This window comes from Drosophila sechellia, chromosome 3R (genome assembly GCF_004382195.2).
Source record: "Drosophila sechellia strain sech25 chromosome 3R, ASM438219v1, whole genome shotgun sequence".
In the NCBI taxonomy this organism is placed as follows: domain Eukaryota; kingdom Metazoa; phylum Arthropoda; class Insecta; order Diptera; family Drosophilidae; genus Drosophila; species Drosophila sechellia.
Window position 1 is genome coordinate 8,369,039 of NC_045952.1, and position 17,263 is coordinate 8,386,301.

Consider the following 17,263-nt stretch of genomic DNA (forward strand, 5'->3'; position numbering starts at 1 on the left):
GGAATCCCCAAACTTCATAAATTGCGAAAAGAAAAACATGGTCTGGTTTTCGTTATGGGGTTCGAAAATGATATACCTATACATATGTATGTACATACATATATTTTTAATGGAAAATCTTGATGGCAGAATGCATTCTGATAAATGAGAAAAGCAATATTTGAAATGCACTTTATAATCACATATACATATTCCAAATATTCCAAAAAACAGTAGAAACCATCCGTTGTTTTAGTTTAATTTAGCTTTTATTGTTTTTAGTTTAATGGTTTGTTTATATCTCATTTAGTTTAACTTTATTTCATATTGATCACTTAATTTAGTTTTTCACGTGTCATTCTCTGTTTTATATTGTAAACTAGACGATTATAAATTTAGTCTTAAAAATACAAATATCATATTTCGTGTTTATTTTTGGCGACGCTTTTTATGAGTTTTATCTGAATGCTTTACAAATAAATTGGAAGAGTACTTAGTAAAAACAATTAAATTTAATTAAAAAGTCGATAAGTTGGCAGTTTTTGTTAGGTTGAGGTAACTATTACATTCGTAGGATTTTATCAAATAAAAAGTAAATTAAGAAAAAGGACAATAGTTATTTGAGTTACAACAGTTTTCATTAGTTTGGTAGGAAATCAATAAGGAAAAACAGTATAAAACAAATAATTTATAGGCATTGAAATCGAATTGACTTGTTGCATTTCTGCAACAAATTTCCTGCTCTACAATAATTCGATTGAGTGTAAAAACCGTTCATTAAATTAAGCATTAATGCACTTTTAGTTTTATCCTCTAGTGAATCGGCTGCTTTTGTACACAGTAAAAAAAAGCGTCACTGTTTATTCCTCATCCTCAGAGTATTAATTTAAATAATTAACTAGTTATTTGTTTTTAATTATGCATCTCATTACGTTCTTTGTTAATCTAATCTATTTTGAGCCATGTTTGTTTTCTTTTATATTTAGTGTAGTTTTATGTCATTTTTGTGTTTTTACTTTAAGTAAATAATACCACATTTGTGTTAATTTTTTCTAGATTATTTACAATGCCGCCAACAGAATGCCGTTATCAACAATTTCCATCAATATTTGTTTTCAATTTGCTGATGAGTGGAAAAAATGCATTTGTGCTACACTTACGTGGCTACTTGATTATATTCATATATATTTATATATATGCATATATGGTTCACAACAGATCTATCGAGCAACTAAACACAGATATTTAACTAACACCTTCAAACTATATTTACAATTTTCTCTTAGCTGATAGCTTTTATCTACGGATTTTCATATAATTTGTTGGGTTTTCAGATGATTTGTTTGATCTTCTCCCCTCCGTTTCGCAGGAGGTGGAAGAAAATGGTTAGCCTATGACTAAACAGAGATTAGGTGCAGTCTAGTAGTTGGTTTTCCCTCTCAGTCCGAGAAGTTCTTCTCGTCGGAAAAGCGCACATGATGCTGCTGCTTTAGCCGCTCGCTTCGCTTTCCAGTCGCCGCCGCCATTTTGACAATACCGCTGCTGCCAGCGCTGGAGTTTCCAGGCCCGTTTCCGGTGGCATGGCGTCCAGCGCCGCCTGCACTTCCGCCAGCCGGCAGAGTCGGCGACATGGTGGCCGATGTGGTGGTGGACGTCGGCGAGGAGGAGTTCGTCCACTGCTCGTCGCAGGAGCAGTAGCCCCTGGCCACATCGCCACCCTCCAGCGCCAGGGCGTGGATTTCCCGCTTGAAGCGCAGCTTCTTCAGCTGTCGCTGCTTGTGGTCACTGGCGGAGATGGGCGGTGCACCCATTCCTCCGGCTCTCCCCGCACCCGCCACCTGTCCCGCTGCATCTGCATCCACTGGTGTCCCATTGAGTTGGCCGTCATCATCCGGCTGCTTGGGTGCATAGAACTCCTCGGGCGTTTCCGCTCGCAGGGTTTCTATGGAGCTGCAATGGAGGAGTTCGGTTTGTGAATTAAATTCGCTTTAAAGTTGGTAAAAAAAATGTGTAAATTGTGCGTGAAAAATATGCTCATAAATATTCATGATCTGGGTGAAATCTAATTGATTGAAATAGCTGACTGCTTCACAAAAAATTAAAAGATATTTAAACAAAGTAGATTAAGGTATTTTCTCTTCACCACGTTGATGCTTAAATTAATCAAGCCATGTTTTAGCACTTGCAAATTGTACAGTAATTAATCAGCGATAATATTTTAAGTACCGACTTAATTAATTGTTGTAAAATTCAGGCAGAAAGCTAGTTTTTACACATTAAAATCAGTTTTTGTACGACTATTTGACACAACTATTGTGGTCAATGAAAATTTAATATTTCTGTTAGCTTTACACTACATTATATTAGATTTTACTGATGTCATGTTGTCCATATAATAACAATGTCATTTTTTAGGAATGCAAGTAACCGATGAGGGCTATTCGAAAATAGAGATGTTACTAAAAGCCCTAACTCATAGTTTAGTAGTGTTGAGAAATCATCGATACTTCAGGAATAATGGTGTGACCTTGTTAGTGGTTCTCTAAATCCAACGCATCCTTCGGAGGAACACAATGTGGAAGTTCTAGGCGACTGACACTTGCAGTCATGACGTCCTCCCACTTTTACCACGTCCCCCCGGGCGATATCAACCTTAACGACACAGTGCCTGCCAGAAGTGCAGACCCATCAGTGCCACTCAGTTGGCCGCGCTATATCGCTAGATGCATATATAGGTATATATGTATAGCATATCTGTGCTATCGGGGAACTCGGCTCCATTTGGCCGCGGATTCGTTGATGTTAGCCCGTTCGTTCTCATGGACGTACACTTCATTGCGCTCTGTTGGCGCTTTCCACTTTTCCATTTCTCCATTATGCTTTTGTGTTTAGTTTAGAATTCAGCGGGAAATCTTCTGCAGCAGCTGCACGCCATATTTATTCAGCTTCCTTTACTTTTTTTCCTACGTCCTCTTCTTTAACTTTTTCCTCAACTAACGCTGTTTGTGTTTTTTGCACCGGGTACTTAAGAATTTTTAGGGTATTTCGCTGCTTTTCTAATTGTGTTTGCTTAAAATATTTTTTAAAATCATATAAGGGCCTATGCTAAGATATCCTATCTAAGAGCTTCTTTCCTCTAGTTATGGAACTTAAGTACTTTTATGAACATAATAGGCAATGAGTAAGGTACAATTGTTTTAGCCAAATAGGACATAAGTATTAAAATTATAAGCATTATTTTATTAACTTTTTGGACACCCATTTCCGTATGGCCTCGAACTTGCTTGCTTCTTGGCCAATAGTAGACGGTATCTTTTGGTCTATTTGCACGACACTTTTCTGCCAATTTGTTTTCTTTCTTTTCGCTGTGCGTGCCCATTTTTGCAGTACAGTAAACTCGGGTGCGCGAGAATTTATGCAAAGAAAGCGAAAAGTGCAAAGTAAAGTGCAGTTGCGAAAAATGCGCGGCTGCCTTTTGTTTTGCCAGCTCTTTGGCCATCGGGGTTGAGTTGGGTGGTTGCGGGTGGCTGTTGGTGTTTGGTGTTACGTGGGTGGTTAGATTGGGTGCCTTGAGCATGGGGTAAATGGGTGGTGGTGCGGGACGGTGGGTGGCGAAGGTGCAGGCTTGACTGCAGCACAGTTGAGCGCACAATTTGGCGCAGATTGTTGACTGGGGCTGATGGCGAAGGCGATGTGGCGATGTGGTGGTGGGGCGTGAGTGGTTTTCAAGGGGAGCTGCGCTGGAATGCAGCTTAGACTGTCTCCTCACAAGATACCAAAACTAAAGGAAAAGAAGCCCCGGCAAAATGAGTGAACTGAGTAATGCGCGTAATGCAAATCGCAGCTACAATGTGTGCAAGTTACGGGTGGAAAAGGCGGGCTGAGGGGGTGGCTGCCTGGGTGGGAAAAGCGGGAAAAGCCAGAGACCATCATTAACGTATTACGCGCATGTTTGTGCAGCCACTTTGCATATCTTGTGCTGCTTTTGGGTGGTAACCCGCGGGTGGGGAATTGGGTGGTCTATTTGGGTAACTGGCGGGCTTTAAATTCCCCAAGAAACAATGAACATCAGTCAAGTGTCGGAAATTTGCTCAGGTTCATAGACTCGTTAACATTAAAAAAAGCGAATTATATAGGTAGGCGGAAAAAATTAATTATCAATATATGGAATAAAACATTATTGATATTGGGGCTTTACTGTATGATCGCTTATTGCAGCCATAATTTAAAGAAATCGGATTTGTAAATCAAGAAACTTTTGAATCTTTTTTAATATGATTAAACATATAAGTGGCTATTGACTATTATAGGATGAAATAATTTAAAATTTCTTTTATTTATTTAAGATTTTGGGACTACAGGAACATTTATTTCTTTGAAAGTAAGTTTATTTATTTATTATCAGAAACTTTCTTAGTTATGAAGTCCTGTTTTCATTTTAGTTTAGTAAGGGGTATCTGCTAGTAGAGTAACTTAATTAAAACGTATGCTCTTGTTTTAAATTACCCTGTACCAAAGAATGAGATCGTTTCTTCCCTTATTATGTTAAAAAAAACAAAAACCTTTAGTTGATTTATACAGATTATAGATCAAAAAAGAAATAAATACAATTTTGTATTTACACTGCTCTAATGATTGATGTGTTGCCTGGCATGTTGTAAATAGCTTATATGGGGTCATATGCTTATGAGTGTATACAAATACAATCCATATAAAATGCAGATTCTGAAGCTAATCCCTTTTTCACCTAATCCTTACCTCTCGGGTTCTGTGTGAAACTTGAAAGTTTTGCGCTAATTACAAACACATTTGACCCACAAGCCTTTGCGAGAATTTGTGTGCAAAGGGATTCCCATTTACACTGTAAGCTTAGTCACGTAATTTCGGGAAAGAGTTTTATATAAGTCTGCCCCCTCAAGCCGCAGTACATATTCTGTTTGCGTAATAATTTCCCGATTAATCACAAAAGATTGCAACCAAGGTAACCACACATGATTAGTTCAAGCCAACTGAAACTAATGACAAGCTTTTTGCTGCATTTGGGTCCATTTGTTGACTTAAGTCAATTGTGAATAAATTAAATAGAAATAGAATAAAGCAAATAGAAAGTATGTATCTGTGTTACTAAAAATAATGAAACTACATGCATACTGAATTCCAAAATGAACAGCATAATTTTAAGATATTTGCGTATTTAAAGATCTTGCTGTTAATTTGTTTAATTCCCAAAGGAATGTCCTCAATGCCATCATTGAATTAATGCAAGTTCGTTTTTCATCATTTTCCACACCCTTCGATTATAGTTTAAGCAAGTGCCAAAAATATTCACACTTTAACAAGGTGTAAGGAACTTGAAAGCAGTGGAGTGGCTTAAAGAAAAAGAATGCGAAATTAATGTTTATTGCCCTTTTAGCACATACACACTTCGACACGCCCCTTCGCCGGATATACCGGATGTAAGTCTGTGTGTTTGTTGCTGGTGTAAATTTACATAAAAGTTGCCATTTGCCCCCTTTCACTTTAGTTGGTGGGGAAAATTGCATTTTCCACCGCGCCAGGAGAGCAGCGCAGAAATGTTAATCAGCTAAAAGTTAAGGAAACCAAGGCGGAGGCTGTGCAGTCAGCGTGTGTTAAACAAAAGGGAAGAAATGCAAATTTAATTGTGCGCCAGGTGAAATAGTGACCTGACCCACCCACACACATACAGACCCTCAGACACGAACACACACACATACACACACAAGTGGCTGCAAGCGGACAGCGGGGAAATGTTTTGTAAGTGGGTTGATCTTTTCGGCCACGTTGTTTTATGGGCGGAAAAAATGGCCACATTCCCAGCGGATTCAATGAAATTAATGCACTCACCGAAGGAATATATCTTACGTATTATTTACTTCAGTTAAAAGTCTCTCAATTTCATAAACTTAAAGTAATTCAAATAAATGTAAAATTACATACAATCTAAAATCTTTCTATATCAAAGTTTCATTAAATATGAACTAAGCACGTAGCAATTGAATTTAACTAAATTCGATAATAACGACTAGGAATTCAAGTAATATATTTTTCGAGAACTGCTTTTAAGTTCCACTTAGGTATCCTGGCCAAAATAATTGCTTGTTGGCGTTGGGGTTTGGTTACACGGCTTGGATCCGGTTAATGCAATTTTTAAGTTTTTTTCCTGGCTACCCAGCAGTTTTAATTTGCTTGGCTCGAATTTCCAGGGTCCAGCATTGGGCTCATAAATTAGTTGGCAGCTTGGTTTCAAGTTGCATGCCGCAAATTGCCTTGCACCTCGCCACTTGTTATGGCTGCGTCTGGTGGTTTCTTTTTTTAATTTCGTTCATAATTTCACTTTGCTCTGTTCTGGCATTGTTACGTACCGACATATATATATGTTGAATTCGTAGCCGCTGTTTCTTTTTTGTCCTGCGAAATAACTGCCATTAAAGCTGCTCTTTTTTGGGGCATTTGGGGGGCCGCCCACTGTTTGGCATTTTTCCATGCCGCTGACTGCGACATTTGAGTCCACCTTGAACCATGAACTTATGTTTTATTTGCTTACGTTTTTTATCAAATAAAGAGCCAGCATTTTTTTGCTGCCGCATGTTTGACATGCCGTTTGTTATTTTTGATCAGAGGCTGTGTGTGCAGATATTTTATTTTACCTTTTTTAATGCCCCCCCCCCCCCCCCCCCCCCCACGACCCCTTTTATTTTCGCCTCTCTAAAGGGTTCACAGTGTTTTTTTTTCATTTTTTTGAAAGAGGAACTGAATGTTAAAGGTTTTTCCTATTAAATTGTTAGAATATTTTCATGATTTCACTGTCAATAGCCGTTTAAATTGTATCTTTAGAAATTTTACTTAAATCCGAAATGGAGAAGCTCACTATATCTCATTACCTCACACTGGCCCTAAAAAAGCTTGACCCACCGAGCGATTGGGAGGACATCCTCGAGTTCGTCCTTGCCACCTTGGACGCCACGTGTCGACCCAAATATTACACCAAAGAATTGGAGAAGGCCCTGAATGTTGGACTGCGTTTTGGCATAATACGCGAAATGAATAATAAATATTATCTGTATGAATATGCGAAAATAAATTCGCTCGGAAAAATTACATACGAGTTTACCGAAAACCCCCTGAGTCCTTCTCGATGCATAAACAAGGACGAGGAGGACGACGATGATGAGCAAGAGGACGATGAAGACGAGGAAGAGGATGATGACGACGAGGAAGTCGACAAAAAATGCTTACACCAAAATTATATGGACACCGATTAGGTAGAAAAATCGTGCCAAGATCGACGGTGATAAATTAAATTATATATAAGATAAGATTATAACAATAGTTATTTTCTGGATTTTTATAAAGAGACGCCTCATTAGTCCACGAATTAAATTGAGAGCTGCATAGCTTTTGAATATTTTAGTAAAATGCATTTAAACAATTGACAAGGAGTTTAAACAGCATTATTACTGGCCACATTTTGTATATGAATTTAAAATTTGTAAGGTTTAGCATTCTGTCAATAAATAAAAAAAAATGTTGAAAATTATTCTAAAATAATATTTTAAGGCTATAATAATATAATAATATATAATAATAATTTTTAAGGCATTAAGGCTTATGACTTATGATTAACAAAGATTATTAAGTTAAAGTATATAATGTATGCAAATTTAGATGAATAGAAGTTAGGATGCCTTCCAGAATGACAATATGCTTACCCCGTTGATGACTATAAGTCCAACTCAAAGACCGATACCTATCAGACGCGCATCTCGTCCATCGCCGCCTGCGGCACTTGCTGCTGCTGCTGCGGGTGCTGCTGCTGTTGGCCGCCCACGGGCGAGGCGGAGGTCAGGACGAGGCCGTCGCCGTGCGAGTGCACCAGGTGGGCGGCGTGGGAGTGCGAGTGGGTGTGGTGACCCTTCGAGGAGCTGGGTGCGCTGCTTACGCCGCTGCTGCTGCTGCCGCCGGATGGCGTTTGGTCCAGGAGCATGTTTCCAACGCCCCCGCCTCCGCCCACGGCCACGCCCATTGCCGAGTTATTGCTGCTGCTGTTCGTTGTCGTCGAGGAGGCGGTGCGGAGCGGTGGGCGTGGTCCGCGTATGTGATGCGACTGCATCCCAGTGAGGACAGCTCCATTCGACTGATGTTTGCTCGACTGCTGTTGCTGCTGATATTGCTGCAGCTCTGCTGCACGGAGAAAAAACAAGGAAAATACAGGTCAGATGGTCTATCAATAAATCAGAAGCTTGGTATGTAGATTCTATATAATATATTGATATATAATCCGATGAAAAACTTTAAAAGGCAGGAATATAAGTCATGTTGTTTGTTTTTCACGAATATTCGTTCTATTTAGAAAATAAATTTTTTGCTAAAAATGTTTCCAGTGCCTGGAACCAAAAGGGCTGAGGAGAAGTAAGCTACTTATGTACGTTATGCATATGTTGGCATATTATCAGGCAAATGTTTATTGACGATGGCGGCGGCAGCAACAAAAAGTCAATTTGTAAACAACAATGTCAACCATTAAACACACATTCTCATATCATCGACATCCTCGTTCCCGGCGAGCAGGGAGCGCGCGTCATCGGAGTTGGCTGCCCTTTTTTGTTCCATTGAATTGGCAATCTGGAACTACCACCCACTGCCCACTTTCCACTTCTCCTTTCAGCATTCGATGTCGTTCAACTTGTCGCCCCGATTGCCTTCCGAATGCAAAAGCGCAAAATGTGCACAGCCATTGACGCGTCTAATATTTTGATGCACCCAAAACCCCGCCCGTTTGATCCTCAGTGTGTGTGGCTGGCGCAGAACTAATTTGTTTGCCTTGGTTCTATAGACACAATGCAGTTTTATTGGTGACTCGGCACTAAAAGAGCAGACTGCTGCGAATGGAGCGTCGTGTCATGTAATAAAAACTGAAGTTGGTAACGGCCAAGTGCTAACTGTCATGAAGCCAAACGGCGCAAAAGGAACTTGGTGGCATATGGAGTTTAATGTAGTTTGTACTTAGGAGGTGGACTCATCCGGAAAGGGTTTAATACTACTTTTTTTGGGGCTATCCAAACACAAAGCTAAAATACGATTTTAACTTCCTTTTTCAAATACCTATATAAGAGTTTATTAAACCTCGTTGTTTCGCTTAGCCTTTGAGAGAATTATAAGTCCTTACAAATTGCACAAATCCATAACTTCCTGCCGGCTTATCTCTAGAGTTGAGATGCCCATCTTGCTCTCCCTAAGCTCCCGTCTTAATGAACATTTTTAATCAAGCCAGCTTCAGCGTTTATGAGCCCCTTTTAGGAGTAAATCTTAAAAAATTCAAAGAAATTTTCATTAGTCATTCAAGATGTCCCTGAGCAACCTTTAATCCCGGTCAAAAACCGCTTTCCCTAATTAGAGGTTTAATTCAACAAAGTACTCGATGGCGGGGCGAACGAGTAGAACCAGTAGAGAGTTGTGCCCTTTTGGTTTTTATGTTTATGGCTTGGACTTTTGGGGGATTTGATGGCCAGCTCCGGTTTTCGGGCCAGTCAAGTGGCCAAATGGACTGGACCTAAGAGAGCATTCAGGCTCAAATGTACCGGATTATGTTGCCTGGCTTTGGCTAGTTGGAATAGACCAAAGCGAAGATTTTCCACAAAGCTTGGCGGGGGCGGAGTTCAAAGACAAGTAGGAAAAGGCCTCGGCTGAAGCATAATTTAACCATTTTTTTGTTGGCAAATAATTCGCATACACACTCACTACCGGGAACCGGGTGGCACAAAGGACCGCAAAGCTAGAGTGCTTCATGCAATTTCCCCAAGGAGTGCGGTCATCATTTATGAATATGAAATTAACAACGGTGCGTATGCGTAATTTGTAATGATAGCCATTCGAAACCAAACCAACCCAAACCAAACCCGACCGAAACCACACCCACACCACCAACTGAGTGCTGGCCACGGGGTATGCAATAAATTTTCAATTTCCTAAGTTGGACTTTTTGCCCGACCGACAACCCGCAGCGAAGCAAATCTAATTTATATGCACATCACTTATACGCACTGTTGCAATTACAATGCAAATGCTGCAACAACTGCGTATTATGTGTACAGACAGAAAATATTACCCCGAATATCGGAGAGCTTGCCCCGAATATTGCCGCGAAATAATGTAGTCCAAAGTGCTTGGCCAAAATTCCGCTCAACGGATGTTGATTAGTATGAAATGACAAGACCGGAAATGCTGTGCATAACTCAAAAAAGGCAAAAGTAAAACAGCAACAAAATTACCAGCCGCACGGAGCTCACTTAACCGCACCGACATGAAGGGCCACTGGCCAGTAGTGGGTTAAGGGGCTTTGGGGATGGTGGGTTAAGGGTGGGGCGTGGGTGCAACCACTGTGCCATGTGGATATTGTGGGTTTTGTACGCCCAACTAAGTGGACAGACAAGTGCAGCCAATCGAGCCGGTTGTTTGTGTGCTGCTGGTCAGAATGCGGGGTGCGGGCTGGCAGGCGGTTAAGGGTGGCCCGCTTTAGGGTTAAGGGGTGTGGGGTGAGAGGTTAGCCTCTCACGCTTGTCGCATTAAGGAAGCATGCTCCACTCTGACTCACTCACGGCAATTTTTGCTGAATTTCAGCCGTTTACCCCCGCATTTTACAGTTGTAGGACTTAATAAAAAAAAACGCTATATATCATACTTAGCGGGGCATGCGACAGGAAATTGGTGGATAGGGATCAGAGAACTGCAGCAAGCCACTGGCACTCTAAGTGCACCCGCTAAACACTGGGTGTCTAGGCACCCGGGTGTTTTTTTACACTCTACTTGCGGCAATAAAAATTATCCGAGTGCTTTGCCATCCTGGTGACGGTCTTAGAAATGAAGGGTGAAAGGAAACACACCCAAAAAAGGTCGTGCACATGTTTTTGTTTTTTGATGGACCGTAGTTCCCAGATAATTTTTATTAATATTTTTTTTTTTTTTTTTTTAATTTTTAGACTCAAACAACATTATTCAATTTATATTGTTTTTTTGATATTTTTTTTTATTATTTTATTAAATTTATTATTTTAGGCACTTGTCTTTTTCTGATTGTTTGCCTTCTCTATCCGCCGAGTGGCGAGTGTGATCGGCACCCGCGACGCAGAGTTCCGTATTGATTCAGGTGCCCGCACACCCGGGTGCTTGCCTGCACATGCAGATTTCGACTGGGTGTTTGTAAGTACCCGCGAAGTGCGTGGGGGGTGGCACCCGCACGCAAAACTGTTGGGTGTGAGTCGAGTAGCAAAAAATGCCACCCTTGCAGTTCGGATTCGCCGGAATTTATGGTCGAGAGATAGGGCAGTAACTGCGCCCAACCAGCTGCACATAATGTGCAGCAATCACATCAACTTGTGATGGGTGCTACGTGATTATGATAGAACTATGTGCTCAGCAGCGGAACATTTAAACGTTAAGTGAAGCAACAAAAGTAGAGCAAACATTTTAGAAACATAACGGAACTACATCCATCTGAATAAATCTCCAAGGCCATTATCAATTTTTGGTTATTAAAAAAACTGATAAATATTTAAAGTTCTCCATCACATTTCCGGGCAATTAACAGTTCATTTGCCTGCAATGAATTCCTGTGGAATTCAACCCCAAGCCAACTTAATTGTGTCGAATTCAAAAGCCTGACAAATGATTGTAGAATCCGAGGAAGCAACCCCTTGATAGCTCGATAGCCGCTCGAAACCGAAATGGTTTTCAAATTAGCAAACGCTTAGGCAAACTGCCAAAAGCCAAGCACAACATTTAAATGGGATTGCAATGGGAACAACAGAGCGCGGGGGAAAAAACAAATGAGCTTTGTGTCAATGTCCAGATTAGCATACAATTTAGAGCATTTCAATCAAACATAAATCACAACGAGCCACTCGAACTGGACCGGCAGACCTCTACGATTTCCTGCGAAGCGAACGGCACGAAATTGTGCGTAGTAAATCAATGGAGGACAGAGATAGACGCTGGCGGAGATGCAGACAGGGACAGGTAGATAAGGTCCAAAGGAGCAACAGTATAAAAAATCTATTTTCCAAAATGCAATCCGAAGAAATCAAACCGGATATCGGGGGGCGGGGACGGTTGAAACGGAAATTTATGTGCTTCTATTTAGCATTGAGTTAGAAGTTCCGAGGAAGCGGAATGGAGCGCACGAACGAGCAAAAATTAAGTATACGCCGCCGTGCACTCAAGCAGTTCATGCGTGTGTTTTCGCATTTGTGTGCTCCGTCTATGTGTGTGTGTGTGTGTGTGTTTCTGCGTCGGTGTGAGTGAGCAGCACAATTAAATTGGATTTATGGCGCGCATGATTGCAAAATGAAGTTAATGCGCATACAAATACAATCGAGCTGAAAGAAAAATGATTCTCGAACTTCTTCCTCGAACGCCGAGCGGATATCGTACCTTGTTTGTCATGTCATCAATAATCGAGGAGCAGTAGGGAGCCAGCGCAAGTAAATTGAATGAGCATATTAAAAAAGGAGCAGTGCTGCAAGGAAGTGCCAAGGAAATGAAACTCAGCAGCACTCGGAAAGGGCCACAAACTGGATCGGGAAATCGCGGAGCGGCGTCCCAATGAAATATGTACGATTCCGATGGCCATGTGGACTTATGTTGGCCCAACGCGTCGGCGGGTCTGAAATATTTATTAGCCATCCAGGCGGTCATAGTTGTCCCGGGTTAATGTTAGTTTATGCAATAGTTTGACACATTTGACAGGGGAAACGCTCCTAATTGATTGATGACAAATGGGCAGCGGAAAAAAGTTAGAGAACTTCCGGCAAATATGAAATCATTTATCTTCGCATTGAAGGCTGCTCGAAGTAGATTTGTTATCTCTGCAAAAGTGTGGTAATTATAAGGGTTTTGTGCATCGGAATTGAGGAATAAAATAAGTTTATGGAAAAATGAGTTTCGTTACTCATTCGTGAGAATGAAGTAAAGACTAATATTTAATCACTAAGTTTTTCTTAGCTGAATTAATGGTTATTATAAAGCTACCAACATATTTTTTTCATTTTTAACAGAAAATATATTAAACAATTTCAAAAGCCAACACAATGTTTAAGACAGACTTAGTCTCTTGAGTAAAATGCAATTTGTTTTTGTTGTTTTCCCCTATTTTACCAATAATCGGTGAAGCTTTAGTTATATCATTTCCGGAATATTTTCCCCACTTGCGATCCTTTTGCTCTGGAGCTCGAGCCCAGTCCCAACTGACCACTAACAGTGATGCTGGATCTCCTCCCGGAAATCCCCCCTCCTGGGCAATAAAATAATATTGTCTTATCTAACTATGTGCGCAATGCACATCAACAAAGGGACAAATGAAAAAAGTGGGCCAACTATTTTCGATGAGCGAGGGAGAATTTGCGGCGTGGTTTGGGGGTATGTATTATTCGAATACCCACAACAGTTGGCGAGCGTCTATCATTTTTGGGGGAAATCGTCAAAGCCTAGACGAAACAATAAAACCAAAGAAGGCGAATCGTAAACAGAGGGGGATATATGTATATATATGTATGACGTGGGGCGGAGCAACCGCACACAATGTGACGGCATCGATGGCAACAAATAATGTTTGGTTTGGTTTTCTCTTCTGCCCATCGAGGCCCCTTTTTTCCCCTTTTCGAATTGTTGGGGACAAACGGCAAACATATGCTTATGGCATTGGGGGTGCAAAATATGGTCAGAGTTGGCAGGGTTGGTTTGCAAATAGATTTTTCATCATTTTTTGTCATTTTCCGTTGCGTACACACGTCGTATGTGTGATGAACGCGTTTGCACACTCTCTTCTCGCTCGAAGTTTTTCCGCTTTTCCTGCTAAAATTTCAATAATAACATTTGTATGAAGCTGTTTATGTCCTGGTGGCCAAAGGGAGCCGTTGTTCTGCGGTTGCCTGCCGTTGACAATGTGGATGACAATCATGTCACGTCACGGATAAGGTGCTTTTGGCCCTGTCCCTATACTTTTTCACCATATATATATTATTTTGGCCCTGCTTGGGGTGCTTAACAGGCACCTCGCGTTCGCCTTTTGTTTGCTGCCTTATTTTTATTATATTTATGCTGCTGCACCCATTCCCCCCACACACTCACATGTCAGCAAAAATCGTTTACGCTTCATTGTTTTTACTCAATTTTGTTGATTTTTTTCGCTCACTTGCCCGCCTGCCTCGCCATTTTTCCTTTTGTCTGAGGTCGGCGCTTTTATTTTTCCCCACATCTGCGCTCATCCGCCAAAAGTTCTCCCTATGCAAAGTATAAATCTGAATAAATTGAAAACTGCCACCAGGAAAAAAACAAATATGAAATAGCCTCACTTTGAGTGCTTAACGCTGGCTTCAAAGAGCTCAAAAGCGTTGCCCAATGCACAAATGCAAAAAAAAATGTATGTATATGTATATGAAAATGATTAAGGCCCAAAAAGGCTGAGTAAGGATTTTTATCGATTGAACGGGTCCAAGTTTCCAATTCCCATTCATACATATATGTATGCATGGGGCCAGCTTAGTTTTAAGTCTCCTCTCTAATCAAATTTTTTGGCTAAAAAGTTGCCTTTTAGGCCAACATAATACGTCGGCATTCCATTGCCCCAAAAAGTTGGCAACACATTTTCCAATTCACTTTGCAAGCCCCTAAATTGAACGCTTAACGTGTATATGTGTAAATTGTAAATTGAGGATATAAGGCTTTACGGATGATTTATGAGCGGATGGGAAAAGGTGAGACTTTAACACTTGCATTTTAATTTTATGTTGCACAAATGTATGCGATATTTTAGATATTTTTGGTAGTCAGCCGAAACAGCCAGGCTCCTGTCAGAACCTCTCTTTGACTCCGAGTCGATACCCCAGGCCACGGAAGAGGAAATCAGCAATTTAATAGCGGCAATGGGTAACCACAAGGCTCCAGGCGATGATGCCATCAATGCCATTGCTTTAAAGCTCCTCCCCCCTATTAGCAAGTCACTAATCACGACCATAATAAATAAGTGCTTGCAATTGGGGCACTTCCCTTCATCATGGAAACGCGCCGAAGTAGTTATGATCCTGAAGCCTGGTAAACACGAAGCCAATCCCGCCTCCTACCGCCCGATCAGCCTACTACCAGTACTCTCCAAGATACTCGAAAGAGTATTTTTGACCAGAGTATTGCCGGTGATTGAGGAGGCTGGTCTGATCCCTGATCACCAGTTTGGCTTTAGGCGCCGCCACGGGACACCAGAGCAAGGCCACCGAGTAGCGCAATATATCCTGGACGCCTTTGAGAATAAGAAATACTGCCTAGCAGTAATGCTGGACATTAAGCAAGCCTTTGATCGTGTTTGGCACCCCGGTCTCCTCCTAAAGCTCAAAAACGGCCTGCCCCAGCCATATTTCAAGTTCTTAAAATCGTTCCTGGAGGGCAGAAGATTCGCCGTCAGGTGTGGAGAAACGCGCTCAGACGTCAAAGAAGCCCGTGCAGGAGTTCCCCAAGGAAGCGTTCTCGGTCCGCTCCTCTACAACGCGTATACGGCTGACCTGCCGGTGATACCGAGCCAGTACATTATGGCAGCCACTTACGCCGATGATACTGCGTTCCTAACAACAGCAGATACCCCAGCAGAGGCCTCCCAGACTATGCAGGAGCAACTAGATCTACTGAACACGTGGCACACGAGATGGAATATATCGGTAAACAGCGACAAGTCAACCGCTACCACCTTCGCAACTAGACGCGGCACTTGCCCACCAGTTAGTTTCAACGGGTTCCCAATCCCAGAGGTAGCCAATCCAAATTATCTTGGCTTTACACTGGACAGGAGACTTACATGGAGACCACACCTGCTAAAGAAGCGGAAACAGGCGGAGAACCGAGTCCGTGAATTCTACTGGCTGATGGGCAGACAATCTAAGCTACCGACTTCCACTAAGCTCCTTATCTACAAAGCGATCATAAGGCCAATCTGGACGTATGGCATTCAACTGTGGGGCACTGCATCGAAAAGTAACATCAACATTATCCAGACATTCGAAAACAAAACGCTCCGCACAGTCACAAACGCTCACCCTTTCCACGATAATGCCACTATACACGAGGTCCTCAGCTTCCCCTGGGTGAAGGATGAGATTAAGAAAAGCAGCAGGCAGTACATGCAGAGGCTTCAAGACCACCCAAACAACCTGGCACAAGACCTGATGGACACCAGTCAACGCACCAGGAGGCTGCACCGATCACACCCTTTGGACCTCTCTGGGATTAGACACGCAAATTAAATTAAATTATACACATACATTATTATATACTTCATACATACAATATCGACAGTTATTGTATAGTTTCGCAACAATTTATGTAATCAATTAATTCTCTACCGTTAAGTTTAGTCATCAAATTTAATGATTGTCCGCGAAGGACAGTTTTAAATTAATATATCCAAAAAAAAAAAAAAAAAGAACTAAGATTTATAGAATGTTCTATTATAAACAATTGAGAATGTATCACTTCATGTTGCTGAACAGCTTAATTTGAATTAAAATCTAAAATAAACTTGCAATATATTGTTTTATTTTATGTTAGTCTCAACATATTCAATGCCATGCGGAGCATGAAATTCAATTCAAAGCTGCATTTAAATGACTTTCAATTAAATTATGAAATCGTTTGGCAAATAAAGCGACTGAAATCTGAGCCAGAAACAAATTTACGTGAAGGAAACTTAACCAAATGAGGCATTTAACTGCCGTTCAACAATGTCAGCAACCTCACATAATCCACAGGCCTTCACAAACACAAAAGTTAAAGGAAGTAAGGACAACAACAAGGACTTCAGTGTGCCACTTGAGTGCCTTAAGCGAACCATCGGCCAGCAGAAATCTCAGAACAAACATTAATTACACAAGGATTCTGGGCAGACACAAACTACCGTTGACTTTAATATTTATAGTCTCTTCCTTGTCGGCAAGAAAAATGTTTGCCACTTAAATAAATAACTGGTCGGGGGTAGAGGAGACAAAAAAAAAAACGCTCAGGAAATGAGGAGTTGGACGGGAAAATTGAGCAGCGTGGAGACGCTGAAAATATGCGCCCACGCATAATTATATGAAAATTCGCAATAATTATAAATAATGCAGAGCGCGCTGAAAATGCCAGCAGAGCAACACTCGCCACTTCCGACAACGTCGCCACCTGATGGCATTATCCTCATCATCACCGTCATCATCATCATCGTCAAGTGCACCCGCCCACCATCGTACTT

At 41.3% G+C, this 17,263-nt stretch overlaps 1 protein-coding gene across 1 annotated transcript in view; it reads right to left on the reverse strand.

Moving 5' to 3' along the window:
- Positions 1-1,840: 1,840 nt before the first annotated feature.
- Positions 1,841-17,263, reverse strand: part of LOC6619292 (neuroligin 4-like) — a 42,373-nt gene continuing 26,950 nt past the window's right edge. Inside the window, exons 13-14 of the mRNA XM_032721720.1 lie at positions 7,710-8,181; positions 1,841-1,929 (exon numbers count right to left, since the gene is read on the reverse strand). Of these exons, the coding sequence (XP_032577611.1) occupies positions 7,751-8,181 (431 nt within the window). The 3' untranslated portion in view covers positions 1,841-1,929; positions 7,710-7,750. The remainder of the gene's footprint in view (positions 1,930-7,709; positions 8,182-17,263) is intronic.